Source organism: Azolla caroliniana, unplaced genomic scaffold, assembly GCF_043228905.1.
Source record: "Azolla caroliniana isolate FFs.n. ecotype wild unplaced genomic scaffold, voAzoCaro1.0.p SCAF_17, whole genome shotgun sequence".
In the NCBI taxonomy this organism is placed as follows: domain Eukaryota; kingdom Viridiplantae; phylum Streptophyta; class Polypodiopsida; order Salviniales; family Salviniaceae; genus Azolla; species Azolla caroliniana.
In genome coordinates this window covers 5,653,974-5,668,844 of record NW_028230452.1, presented here as the reverse complement: position 1 = coordinate 5,668,844, position 14,871 = coordinate 5,653,974, and the positions used below count along the sequence as shown (strand labels likewise).

At 38.8% G+C, this 14,871-nt stretch overlaps 2 protein-coding genes across 4 annotated transcripts; both read left to right on the top strand.

Annotated features, from left to right (window-relative positions):
- The first annotated feature begins 333 nt into the window (after nt 1-333).
- LOC147852986 (uncharacterized) lies at nt 334-2,797 on the top strand. Its single transcript, XM_087333621.1, has 2 exons — nt 334-551; nt 1,559-2,797. Exons 1-2 carry the CDS (start codon nt 368-370, stop codon nt 2,479-2,481), a joined length of 1,107 nt encoding a protein of 368 aa, XP_087189747.1. The 5' UTR covers nt 334-367; the 3' UTR covers nt 2,482-2,797.
- A 9,394-nt stretch (nt 2,798-12,191) lies between these two features.
- Nucleotides 12,192-14,462, top strand: LOC147852985 (uncharacterized). 3 transcript variants are annotated; one of them, XM_087333500.1, is made up of 3 exons: nt 12,192-12,715; nt 13,804-13,945; nt 14,127-14,462. In XM_087333500.1, exons 1-2 carry the CDS (start codon nt 12,225-12,227, stop codon nt 13,922-13,924), a joined length of 612 nt encoding a protein of 203 aa, XP_087189626.1. In that variant the 5' UTR covers nt 12,192-12,224; the 3' UTR covers nt 13,925-13,945; nt 14,127-14,462. The 3 variants fall into 3 exon arrangements, with proteins under 3 accessions (XP_087189626.1, XP_087189627.1, XP_087189628.1); XM_087333501.1 differs by having other exon boundaries at nt 14,120-14,462; XM_087333502.1 differs by lacking the exon at nt 13,804-13,945 and having other exon boundaries at nt 14,120-14,462.
- Nucleotides 14,463-14,871: the final 409 nt, after the last annotated feature.

Genomic DNA, 14,871 nt, shown 5'->3' with positions numbered 1-14,871 from the left:
TAAATAATTAATTAAGTTGTCTTTTCTTCCTTTTTTTTGTTTTTTTTTTTTCCTTCCTGCTTTTTGGGTGCTTTGCTCATCGACTTGCCGCATCTCCCATCCTTGTGGCCACTCTCTCTCTTCTTTCTCTCTCTTCTCTCTCTCTCTCTGTTCCTGCCATACATTCATACACACACACACATACATACATACATACCCTTCTCTGTACTCAGATCCTTCCATCGCCATCGCCATCGCCATCGCCACACACAGACACCCTAAACCTCGCCCCCGCACCCCCATTCCTGTACACTCACTCATTCATACAGACAGAGTCACAGAGACAATACCCTAGATCCCGCCCCCCCCCCCTTCCTTAACAACGACCATGAGTTGCAATGGTTGCCGCGTCCTGCGAAAAGGCTGCAGCGATTCCTGCATCCTGCGCTCCTCCCTCCTAGGCATCGACTCCCCTGAAGCCCAAGGCCATGCCACCGTGTTCGTCGCCAAGTTCTTCGGCCGTGCCGGCATGATCAGCTTCATCAACGCTGTCCCCGAAAGCCAGAGACCAGGTACACACACACATATATCCTTACTCTTTTTGATCATTCAGATTTGCGAAAATGATACTCATATAGGCTTTGATGTAGCTACATGTACTTTTATGTGTACGTTCTTGTGTATGGACAGAATGATAAGAATATCTAGCCCTCAATAGTCACATATATGTGCATATGCATGTGAGTTATGTTATATGTATGTAATACAGAGGAGGGGATGTGTGTGTCTGTATATGGGATTGTGTGTGTATGTAGATGTGTGCACATAAGCATATGTATGTATTTGGGTGGGTGGGTGTGTGTGTGTGTATGTATGGATTTGTATGTACATCTCGATGAATCTGTGTGTATGTATGGATTTGTATGTAACATCTCGATGAATCTGTGTGTATGTATGGATTTGTATGTAACATCTCGATGAATCTGTGTGTATGTATGGATTTGTATGTAACATCTCGATGAATCTGTGTGTATGTATGGATTTGTATGTACATCTCGATGAATCTGTTTGTATGTATGGATTTGTATGTACCTCTCGATGAATCTGTGTGTATGTATGCATTTGTATGTACATCTTGATGAATCTGTGTGTATGTATGGATGAATGAATGGATTTGTATGTACATCTCGATGAATCTGTGTGTATATATGGATGGATGTGTATGTACATCTCGATGAAACACTGTGTATGTATGTCCAGAGGGATCTGTGTGTATGTATGAATGGATGTGTATATATGCCAAGAGGGATCTGTGTGTATGTGTGTATGTATGAATGGATGTGTATACATGCCAAGAGATCTGTGTGTATGTGTGAATGGATGTGTATATATGTGGAGATGGATGTTTATGTTTGTATAGATGGATGGATGAACTGTGTATGTTGTGCTATGTATATCTAGATATGTATGTAAGCATGTATGGTATGTATGGTATGTATGGTATGTATATATGTATGTATGTAAGCTTGGGTTATAATAGTGGTGGGAGACATGTAAAGATGGTGATGGTGATATGCAGCTTTGTTCCAATCTCTGCTGTATGAGGCATGTGGGCGGACGGTGAATCCCGTGTTTGGGGCGGTGGGCCTCCTGTGGACAGGGAACTGGGCAGTCTGCCAAGCAGCAGTGGACACAGTCCTCAAAGGAGGCTCCCTCAAGCCCACAACATCTATACTTGGGAACCCTTCCATCATCAAACCTAACACCACCATGATACCTACTAAATTCGCCATGACTCTACATCCCGATCTCGAAAGACTATCCTCCTCCTCCTCGCACCCGCCCACATTAGACCTCTCTTCCAACCCCTTCGTCATTAGCTCCGACCCAAACCCAAACCCAAACCCAAACCCAAACCTGAACCTGAACCCTCTCAAGAGATCCCGACCCTCGTCCCCACCTTTGGAAGAGAAACATCCTGCAGCACCCGAGTCCAAGGCCGAGATTGATAGTGCTAACCACCATGCCTCATCCATTGCCTGCGAGACCTTTACGTCCCCTCCGTGTGAGCATGTCGTGAAAGATGCCGGAACTTCTCCGAACCTCATTGCTCCCGTCCCAAGGCGAGTCAGGCCGATCATATTGACCGGACATAATAACATTGTGAGCAGATCGTCATCGGATCACACCACATTGATGGGTTCCCGCCGGCCTTCTCCTGAAATCTATGATACCGATGCATCGACGCGGCATGTTGATCAAGACAGTAATGTCCAGTGTGTAGTTGAGCTCAATTTGACCCTTAATTCACATGCCAATTTAGGCTCCATTTGTAAGCACTCTAATGGGTCTTCTCCTAGGGTATCAAGCCCTTGTTCTTTTTCGGAAGGCTCCGTGACGACGAGCTTAGATACATCGGAGCTCCCTATATCTTGCTTCAGAGCAGCTTTGTCGCCGCAAGGGTCTCTTTGCGAAGCACCTCAGCTACTAAAGTTACTTTAGCTTTTGTTGCAGTAAGATACACAACGCAACACAACACAACACATCACAAACACAGCTACACAACATGCACATGCACATATGCATTTGAACCCAACTTTGTCTAAAGTTTGTGAGTGAAGAAGTTTTGATACTCTTAACGCCTAACCCAATCCTGACGGTGCTAATTTGTGAACTCCTATTGAGACAAACACCATTAGGCTTTGACAAAGAGAAACAATTGTTTTTGTGCGTGAATGATGAACTTCAATTGAGATTGGAGTAGGCGATGTGATAAGGAACTTGGAAGATAAGTGTTTTTGGGTCCCCTATGCAAGCATGCTTTGTTTTGTTTAGTTTATCTTAACCTATCACCTTTAATAATGATACATTTTTGTTGACACGATTGAGTAATATGTTTTTTGGTGGTGTGTTTGTGCATGACATCCCATCGTTTTGGAGCACATTTATGCCCACAATGGGAATTTGGCAATGAAAATAGTGGCTGTGGATTTCAATTATGTTGAAGCTACAACCCATCACTACAATCAATCAACTCTGGTTACATGTCTCATTTTGTGCTTTCTACTAATCAATCTAATCAAATTGAGAAAAAGAACTATTTGTATGAGTGTCTAATGCTTGTAAGAAATTTTATGGGGAAAACTTAACTATTGTGAATGGAGCATTGATGATGGCATCCTCCAACCTAAGATGACTAGAGCCTTCATTGATGTTTCAAGAAAGATGACCCATGCAAATTGCACTTGTTTTTTGTTCATAAGTGTTGTCATTTGGATTGAGTTGAAACCATGGTTGGATTGGTAAGAACAAATAAGTAAAGAGTAAAAATGCTAGTCCAGGATGACTAGGTGTGACATAAGCAAGTTGCCATTTTGTACATGGTTCTCTCTAATGGAACAATGTATTCGCATATTGTATGCTCATAAGACACCATATTCACTTATAAGAGGCTTGCTTGAGTTGCCAAATGAAATGAAATCTTACTTGGGTGTGGATCTCATCAATAAGCTCTTCCATTTAGAGGGGGTTATAAAATTAAACACTTGAATACATAGCTTTAGGGAAATATTCCATCCCTCAAGCTTATTGCCAATATACATGAACATATTTACCATGTTTACTTGAAATTGATTCATAAACACTATCAATTGGTTACAACATAGTATCTTTAATTGATGGTATCTAGGTGATGTTGATCTATCAATGAATTCAAGTCATGGGAAAATTTCACGAATAAGTGTCTTGACACTAAGCGGGTGCATTGCGTGTCTTTATTCTTGTGAACATATTGTACGTGCGCATGAATCCCCACAATGCTCTCCTCTAAAGTAATAAAATTGACACACATGGAGTAGATGGAAATAACTTGTTGTGCAAGAAAGAGCCTAGCCATTAGTGCCCACTCTGCTCCTCATATTAGATAAATAAGGAAGTGAGAAAAGCAATGTGAATGCTTCTAGACAAGCGTTATGAGTGATTTTTTATATGTCACGAAAGTTGGTGCATTAATTGAGCATATTGTCCTTGCTTGTTCCAAGTATATGCCATTACAGTGTGCACTCCAACCAAAGATAGAAGTGATAACACGTCAGAAAGTTTGATTTTTCTTGTCTACTTTTAATTAACTCAACTCAAAATTCCAATAGAAACCACTCCGTTGCAAAATAAGACTTTCGATGAATGTTTTTAAATGATATTTTAATAGAAATGTATATTCTATGTGTAAAGATAATCCTACTCCACATAAACTATTGAATTCAGGGTGAGAATCACAAGTAATGTGCACACATATATCTTGGGGCATTGTGTTATTAGTATTAACATATTATCTGATAGTTTCGTCCATGTGATTCGTGGCATTAAAAAAGTTATAAATGGTGACAATTGTCATTAACTTGTAGGCTATAAGAACGAGTCTCTTGCTTTTGCATCCAGTTCCTCCATAATTATAAGTAAAAAAGTGAAGAGATTGGACATAAACAAATAGAGCTAAAATTTGGAACTAACATAGTGTTGTCCTCATGAGACCAAAAGGCAGGGTGTGCATAGCTACCACAAGAAGTTGTCTTTGTTTAACATCTTGTGTTCTATATTTTTTCCCACAACATTCAGGTTGATGAGCTTTTGGGTGCGACTTGCGACATACTTGGACGATGCGATTGCTCATTGTTGGATCTTGAGCAGAACGATGTGACATTTCCTATTCAATTATCCACAATGCTTGAGGACATACAATCTAATTCATCTACAAGTAGCCAACACCCTTATAGTGTCCAATAAACTTACAATATGATTTTTTAAGCGTTGACAAAGTTGTTGCGGTTTAGACGGGAGAGAGAGAGAATGTGACAAAAACTAGGACGTGTCACGCAAGTGGAAAAAGATGACGCGTGTTCAAGAAGTTATGGAAACTCCTAGAGCACAACAACGTTAAAAAGCAAAATAAAAGAAAGAGGTTGAAAATATATTTTTGATTACCAAGTTCTTTATTTTGTTTGTTCTTTAGAAGCATCGAGTTTCACTTAATCCCTCACAAAAGGGCCCCTCCCTCCCCTTAACAATATCTATTGAATAAAAACAAAGGAATAAGAGAAACCTAAAGTCTACACAAAGTCCAAACTTTTAAACATGAACAAAAAACACTACATTGACCAACAACCAACCACACCTACTGCCCTCTTTAAAACCTTAATGCAATAGAACAAGTGTGTCTCTTGCATATGAATCTTGCACATAAATAATGAAACATCTCGAGTTTGAACGGAAGAAAATGACTCAAAATGTATGTCGTGTCTTCCGTCCCTAGCTTGAGAATATTTCACTTTCCTTCCTAACTCGGCTTCCACTACATCCAAAGGTCGCTTCTCGAATTGTTGTTACACCCTCACAAGGTCATCCTCCATCATGCATGCCTCAATCATTGCGAATTACAGTTGTACTCCTTATATTATTAAAGAAAGAAAGAAAATCATTTGACACACATGGTTCATGAACTTAAACACACACACACACACACACATCATTAACCATGTTACATTTAAATCACTTTTGTGTCCATCCTTAGAAAACTTTTTAGGGTCACTCTTTCACGGAATGCACTTCTTTAACTAGCTTTAAGCTCCTAACAATTTATTGTTGTCGGTTCATTTGGGTCATGAAATCCTTTGATTGCTTTTCATAACCTAGCAACACCATTTTCATGTAAGTGAGAAAAGGTTGATACTTACAAGTTAAAACTAAAATGAAGCCAAGAGCAATGAAATATAAATAGAACACGAATGTATTTAACTATTCTCTATAGATGAACTTGAAATATAAAGACGCTATGATCATAACTAGCCCTTCAATGAAATTGAATGCACAAAATCCGCCTCGTTTTTATCATAAACATCATAATGTCAAAGTTAATTCAAGAGATAAGTGTCAAAAAAAACTAATTTCTTTGTTTCTCACACTCTTCACATGATGTATAACGTACATAGAAATTTGGGTGCCATACATGGGGTCCATTAGAAGGATGGTGTGTTGTTGTGCATAGCCAATATTTATGGATCTTCTTTAGTAAAGGTAAATGGTATGATTGCAAATTTCCCATTTTACTGTGTTTTCTGAACTCCAACAGTTAAACATTGATGTTTGTTCCATGAGACTAGATTCTATGTTGTCGCGATTATATTGGGGGAGAGAACAACATGCATCCTCAACTTGGTGAAAGAAAAGTTTTAGAAAGGTAGCTAAATATTAGTGGGCCGGGAGCTAGACAAAAGTATTTGTTTCTTTGTATGAATAGTGCTTTGCCATGTCAAAGTACCTCCCAAATTTCATGTAGCTATGTAAATAAAATGTATGAGTATTATTTGTCAAATAACATCAAAACAAAACTTATGAGCATTCGTCGACAACATCTACAATTCCGTTCTTTATATTTTTTGTGGATTCCCATGGTTGAATGTATGATTGATTCCACATTGTCAATTGTGCAATGTACACATTCTATGCCAAACTATCCATGAGTTGCATAATTTTTTATGTTTTGAAATTTGGATAACACCACGCTTGATTTTGTCCTTTTTAAAACCACACCTATTAGCTAACTAGTATGAATATTAAAAAGCATCGGAGCATGTTTTAGGGCATTTACAAAATTCCATGATGTCACAAAGTAAAGGATAAGGGATGAAAACGCCGATTAACAAAAAAATATGAATGTAAAAAAAAGAGAATTTATTTCCCTTTCCCTTTTTCTTTTCCAAGCGCTGATTGAGACGAGTTATCATAGATTATATATATATATATCATTCAGGCAATGTAGTTATGTGTTTAGATAATCTTTACGACATTTGTCCAATAACTCTTTGGATTCTATGGAAACAACGGTGTAGACGGGTCTTCTCCAACCAAACTGCACATCCAACAAGGTTACTGCAAGAGATATGGAGTGAAATTGTAGCCACTCTAAAGAGCCAATATGATGGCCTCAAGGGCGGCTCCGATGGAGTCAAAAGACAACGAATAGCCTTTATCCAACAATGGTCGTCCTCTCCCTTTTTTGAGTCATTGGGTATCCACATAAGATGGAACTATCGTGTCCCTACAGGGATTTGTACATAATAATCTCATTTGTAAAATTTTATAACTAATGGAAGGAGTTTTTTTTGGAAATAAAATAAAAATAAAAATAAAAATCTTTACGACATTTGTTTTTTTGCGGAAGCTAGCACATCTAATACTTATGATTCTATATCTTTTGCCACTACACCATGACTCTTCTTGATTCCCTAACCATCAAATATATCATTTTTATTCACCCATGCCATTCCTAGACTTCACACATGGGCTCTACACATGGACCATATGCCCTTGTACACATTCATGATTCTATATTTGTAAGTCGTAACTACTATAGTCCTCACATTATTCCTACCTATGAAGGAATGGTCTTAACCTTGAAAAATAATCCTTTAGCACACTCCCCCTCACAACTTGATTACTAATTTATGACAACTCCACTTTTTATATGAATCCAAAACACGTTACAGTTCATGCATAATGTAAATGCATTGTTCTCAAGAAATGTCAATCCAATATTGACATACACAATTAAGAGAATCGATTTATTACGGTTTTAGATGTCCCTCTACTTGGCAATCAATTAGGGACTATTTCTAAAGATTTGAAAACTTTTGGATTATTTTTTTGACAAATATTGTTGAGAGTTTTACCACTTTACTAAAAATCTACAAATAATTGAGAATTATGATAAAGTGCTACTTTGGGGAAATTAGAAATATTAGCCCTATTTTTGACAATTGTGGTAAACATTCCATGTTCAAGGATTTGTCCTTGATAATGTTGCTAAGCCACTCAAACGTTTGGTGTTGCAGACCACGATCCCAAAAGAATCAAGGGGTGACCCATGTTATCTAACTACATAGTTTGTCATGGGAATGACTATGTTATACTCATCGTGACTGGTTTTTAATAGGAGTTGGCCAAGACAACAATAACATGAAACTCTTTTGAACAATCCCCAAGATGAGAGAGACTCTAAAACAATGCAACACTTTAAAAATACAAAAATATAAATATGTGAACCCGAATTCATTTGGATAGCATCAACTTACACAATATGGCCTAGGCATTGATTTTTATTTGAAAATGTAACCCCTTTGGGAAGCTCTTGCATACAAAGCATTACAAAGACCAAAACAATAACTCTTTGTTGATGTTGTAAATGCATGCCTTGCAATGGACTACAGATGTGATGAATCCAAGATGACAATGAAATAATGGACGAAGCGCCATTTGTTAAGTCTTATAAACAAGGTTGAAGTTGCATAAGATTGGAAGCTATTACTAAAATCTCATAATCGGCAAGAAGTGCATGAAATGTCGTTTTATGGATATCATCCCTATTATATACACGAACTTTATGATTTCCTAACACAAAAGTCGTTTTTGTCTAAATAACGAGCACCCCAAAGTTGATGAATCTTAACTTATAAATTAAAGGAACCGCATATTTTATCCATAACAAAAGTGTGTGCGACATCATTCCATCCTTTTCTTAAATCAACAACATGGATTTGGGCCAAGGAGAAAGGAACAGATGAAAGACACCTGGTATAGTAAGTATGTCACATTTTGTGGTCGATTGTTTCCTCAATTTTGGTAGCTACATGATATGGGGGTTTTCTCATGGGTTTGCCACTAGATAGCAACTTATCAACTGCATGCTCAGGCTTCTATGAAAGGAGAAACAAGGATTTAAGTCATTTGAAATTGCACCCATATAGTGTGTGTAACTTAGGAAGAACTTCTACCATGCAAGGCCTCCATATGGTCATTCAAATACTTGGAATTTTGGAATGTCTCATTTAATTCTCAAATCAACAATTTTGCAAAACTTGGTTCAAATTCATACATAGATTTACCAAAGGAACCTAGAAATGGAAGGAAGTACACTATGAGTTACAATTAAAGTTTTGATGCCTAAAGCAAGAATAAAATCCATGACAAAGAATGTTGAAGGAATGGGCAAAAACAAAACATTTCATATCCTTCTCTGAATACAGAATGTGTGATGCCGATACCCATATGAAATAATGATAAAAGTTGAATGATCATCTAAATCAAAAAACTTAATATGAGGAAGAAACAATGATGATAATAATGGCAATAATTTGACGATGGTGATAAGGAGGATTGTATCGAGGACAGGGAACATTAGGATGCAAGAAACACTAGGGGCAAAATACTATTGATGTGAGAGAATGGAGCAACTAGCTTTATTAGGAAAAAAACCATAATTGTTAAAGACATCTAAAGGTTAAAACAAAAACGAGTTCTCTTTAAAAAAAATTTACAATACCCAAAGCTGACACCACTATGATGACTTGATGACGCAAGTCACTACAACATGACACTAACTAATGTCACCTTCACATGCTTGCTTGTATGCCAACATTGTTGCCCTAGTCATAACTAAATTTCAGGTTTCCATCGGTAATTCCCATTTTGTAAGGAAAATTGAATAACTTATCCATCGTACAATCTTCATTGTAGGATTTTATTGGGAAGTTGGCCAAAAAAGGGATGTTTTCTTTGAAAAAAAAGTGCACATGTATAACTGATGTTGTTTTAACTTTTTCTAATTGCTCATTGATCTCATGGGTTGTGAAGTTGTGTCACATGGGATAATAAGTAGGCCCTAGTGGTATTGGGCCAGTGTTACATGACATGCCATGTTAAGTAGGATTCAATGCAATTGAGCCAGAGTTACATGAAAATAAAAATCGATCCGAACTACGTAAAAGGGTCGAGGGACAAGAGAAGTAATGCAACTCATAGGACAACATGTATTCAAACAACCTTTTATGATGGGTGAGATTGTATGCAACTCTGTAGTCACTCAAATATCTCATAAGTCACTAACACGTTGTCACGAAGTTTCGCGCACGTGTGTTGCTTGGGCGGGACCATGGGGGTCTCGGACTAGGGAGTACTCAAGGGATAGAGAAGACCCGAGGTTTGCTTTACGACAATACTAATTCCCGACCCCTTCCCGAGCAAGGTCTCGTTGCCCTTTGTTTTGTGAGGCCGGTGGCTCTCGTTGATCACGACTACCAATTTATGTCGCGAAGTTTCGCGCACGTGTGTTACTTGGGCGGGACTACATGGGTCTTGGACTAGGGAGTACTCAAGGGATAGAGAAGACCCGAGGTTTGCTTTACGACAATACTACTTCCTGACCCCTTCCCGAGTAAGGTCTCGTTGCCCTTTGTTTTGTGAGGCCAGTGGCTCTCGTTGATCACGACTCGTCGACCTTCCGAGATCACCGTATGAGCCAAGTGACCAAATGGGTACAAGCAAGATGAGCACACAACATGAACGCACAAGGGGACAATAACACAAACACGAATGTCCGTATGTCTTTATGAGGAGGAGAGGTGCATGGGCGTGCCTGAACGCTCCCTCGTCACAAGACGTCGAACGTACGAGGAAGACACAAAACACACGCACAAATGCTCGTACGCCTTTATGAGGAGGAGAGGTGCACGGGCAAGCCTGAACGGTCCCCTCGTCACAAGACGGCCGAACGTACGAGGAAGACACAAACACACACACAAATGCTCGTACGCCTTTATGAGGAGGAGAGGTGCATGGGCAAGCCCGAACGGTCCCCTCGTCACAAGACGACCGAACGTATAAGGAAGACACAAACACACATACAAATGCTCGTACGCCTTTATGAGGAGGAGAGGTGCATGGGCAAGCCTGAACGGTCCCCTCGTCACAAGACGACCAAACGTACAAGAAAGACATGAATAAAGAAAGAAGGAGAGAAAGAAACACGAATGATATTGACCAAAGAGATAAATACGTGTTCGATTCTAACGCAAGAGGACCCTTTAGAAAATGGGGTTTTGTTTACAATGACAACTTATAGTTAACCACAAGCTCAATCAAAACATAAATATTAAATGCCCTTAGGGACAAGGCAAAACCGAACACGTCGAAGATGAACACACGAGCACCACCAAAATGCCAATCCCAACGAACCACGACCACCCGAACGGCGAGCACACGGGCTCGCAACGACAAACGGGGCAGAGCAACATCGAACCAACGAAGCTTGGGCTCACGAGCACTTCGAGTGCCGACGCGAATAAGACGAGCACGTGGCGATGGGGGGGGATGAAGGGGTATGAGATGAAGAGAAGTGGTGAATAAGGAGATGAAGAGCTTCAAAGGAAAATTGGCGATAGTCTCCTCCTCCCAAAACGTCATTCTGAATGAGCCCCCCTCGACCTCCTTTTATAGGAAAAAAAGAAGGGGGGGTCGCCAAATTAGTCTTCAATGAAAAAGGAATAAAATTCCTTAAATCACGCTGTACTATAAGACTAGATTCAAACCATACACCTCTAGCTTATAGTAAATGTGACTATTCACTAGCCCACTAACTCTCTCTTATATAATATATAATTCTAGCTCTATACATTTATAGCCTGTCTCCTCTCTACCTTTTATCTCTCCTCTCTCTTACTTTTTGCACGAGCTTCTATACCTCCTTTTCACCCTTTCTTTTCCTTTTTTTTATTTTGCATATGCACAATTAATCGCTTTTGTGTGCACACACATTGCACATGCACATTTTTGACTCCCCCCTTTCGCCGGTTTTTCCCACCCTCGAGCACGCCACATCACAATAACGTGACATGTAGAGATAGATGGAACAAACATATTCCTGTTGATATTTTCTGCGTACGTACCACCACCTAGTTATGGTTCGAAAACGAGCACGGGCAAGGCATTTAGATTTAAAAGCACAAAAAGCACAAAAAGCACAAAAAGCTCAAAAGCAAAAAAGTAAAGAAAGGGAAGGAACTTAGGAAGCATAGAAAGCACAAAACCACATAACACAAAAGCACAAAAGCAAAGAAAGCACAAAAGTAAAGAAAGCACAAAAGCACAAAAGCAAAGAAAGCACAAAAGCAAAGAAAGCACAAAAAGCAAAAAAAGCGAAGGAAACATAGAAAGCACAAAATCACAGAAGCAAATAATGTAAAGAAAGTAAAGAAAGCACAAAAAGCACAAAAAGCAGAAAAGCAGAAAAGCAGCAAAGAAAGTACAAATGCAAAAGGTGCTTCAATTGGAAATGCTTTGATTAAATTAGGAAAGAAAGAAGAGTTTTCGTAAATGGGGAAAAATGAAGGGTCATTCTGTGGGTGCAGGAGGCAAAAATGGAGGGTAGGAGGCGACAGAGGAGCAAGCAGAGAGGGGCTTCTGCTTCTGCTTCTTCTTCATCCGCCAAATCTAACCTGTCAAGCGACGTTTGTAATTACTACTGTGGCCCCTTTTTCTCCTCCTCCATCGATCCACTGCCGCCTAATCCCCCTTGGGTCCAAAACCCTAACACGCCCCACTATCACAAATACCTTCACAACCCAAATCCATACCCAACCACGCCTCAGCAGAAGCACAACCGGCACTACCATCGCCGCCCACCCGCTCCGTCATCGTCATCGGCACCCCCTCATTGTAGGACCCCTGCTCCTCCTGGCTATGGCTATGGCTATGGCGGCGGCATCCGTTCCGCTGATTCGCACGATTCATCCACGATCGTCATTGCCGCCATCGCTGATCAGGATGACCCCCTCTTCTCTTTGCTCCTTGAAGAGGCCCTCCAACATGCCAGTGTCCCCGGGGGAACTAGAGCAGACCCTCCTACAAGGTACATTGCCCTCCATCCCCATTGAAGAAGTTCATTATGTTTCTAAACAAAAAGAAAAACAAAAGGTCTTTTTGCTTTCCTTCTTTTTAATGGTAGTGAAAAACATCAAAATACACACTTTAGTCTCAACATTTTGCATAAGACCCTCTTGTTTTCCAAAATCTGTGACAATACTCCCATAGTTTTCAGAGATTAGTAGAACCTCTCGCTATGATAATAAAGTAGGTTTATTAGGGTAATTTAATCCTAAATATACATTTCGAAAACATAAGGGGTTTATTTCAGCCCAAATATAACCCAAATGCTGGGGGGCGTTTGTGCCATTTTGATAATGACTGGTTTTATCGAGGTAGAATGTATCCTTAAATTTAGGGGCATTTTGGTGTTTACCTCTTGTTATTTTTATCATGAATCTGTGTAACTTTATAGCATGACTTCGTCACGGCACTGCGTTGTAATCTTTTCTTCTGAATCAAAATATGCATTGTAGTTTTATTTACTGGACATAAAAAATGACACTTATATTGCTTAATTCTTCTGGCTAAAGTTAGATGAGGTAAGTATGGTTCTTCATACCAAAATATGGAAACCTTGGATTTGAAAAGTGTGTTGATATATTAAATTCATATGCATAGACTCTATTTTGAAACTAGTGTGCCCTCAATATCTAGAGTAGAATGTAATTAGTACATGCCGAATTTTTACCAGATCCACCCGAAGTTTGGGTATGTTGACACCTGAAATGTGATCAAAAGGCCTAAAGCCTTTGAAATGACAATGAACATGCATGTATGTCAAATCAAATCTTAGAAACTAGTCCTCAAATCAAGTCATGTTGCAAAAACTTGAATACCATCTAAAATTTGGCCCACAAAAATGAATGACTGAACAACGAGATATAATGATGATGCCATATACACTGAGATATGAGGAAACACTGTTAATGGTTTTCCTGTATTACCATGATGTTAACAAAGAGGTTTATTCATGCCAATCTCCAAGTGAAACAAGATCCACTCATTTTCTTTTCATTACTTGTACATTATTACACAAAAAGGGAATTATGTTGTGTACATTATTGTATTCAGGATGAGATTTATTGACAAAGATGTCAGAATTCAGAGTCATCAAATGTGGTTAGGAGAATTAAGCTCACGAACAAATTTTATGCGACAACTTGTAGTATCTATCATGATAAATGAAGTTTGAAGGCTCAATTGATATATCAAGGTATTGCAACTTTTGTAAACAGTATTAGAAAATATGTGTATGTATGTTTGTCATCTTGATTGTCTTCATGTAATAGTTTATACTCTTTACATTGTTAGCCAAATCATGCATAATCAGTAATCAACAAAGTTGACTGTTTAAGGCATTGAATTTATTGTATTTTTGGTTGGTTAGCATTTAGGATTTCTGATAGATTCAACAAGAAGCTCAACATCTCATTGTAAATTGGCATTAACCTTGGATCAACATTCAAGCGGGAATAAGGTACGCATAATGTTTTCTTATGTTTTTTTTTTTTACTAAACCATTACATGTTTGTTTGTTTGTTTGAAGGCTAGCTAACCAATGTGAAGAAATGAACATTGTAATGATTAAGTGTAGAGGCTGCTTAGGGTCTCTCATCTTAACGATACTGTGCCCATGTTTATTTCTTATACGAGCGAACAGCTAAATTTTTCAATGGTAATCTGTTATGTCAAATGGAGATAAATTATGAACAGTTCCTTGTTCACTCTCATATCAATAACCAGTATTTTAGTGTGTGATAGATGTCATGGTTTAGTAGAACCATACCAACTTCTGCAAAGTATTTTTTTTTCACAAGCAGTCAAGTATTTTATCGTATGGCATGGCTGTGTAAAAGGAATTTGCAAAGTTAATATGTGAGCTAGTGTAATTATCTGAAAGCTAACATATAAATTTAATTATGTGTGCAAATTCTACTTTATAATGGACTTGATACATTCACATTTTGCTGGTAATACCAAGACAATTAGTCAAATGAATTTGGAGTCTAAATGGGAACATGTTGGAGGTGTGTAGCAAGGGCCTCCATCCCCCCAATGTGGGTTGGGGAATGTTCCAGGCTGTCAAATTCGGCAAGACCAGACCATCAGTCAATGGCAATGGCTGGTTAATGCTCATAT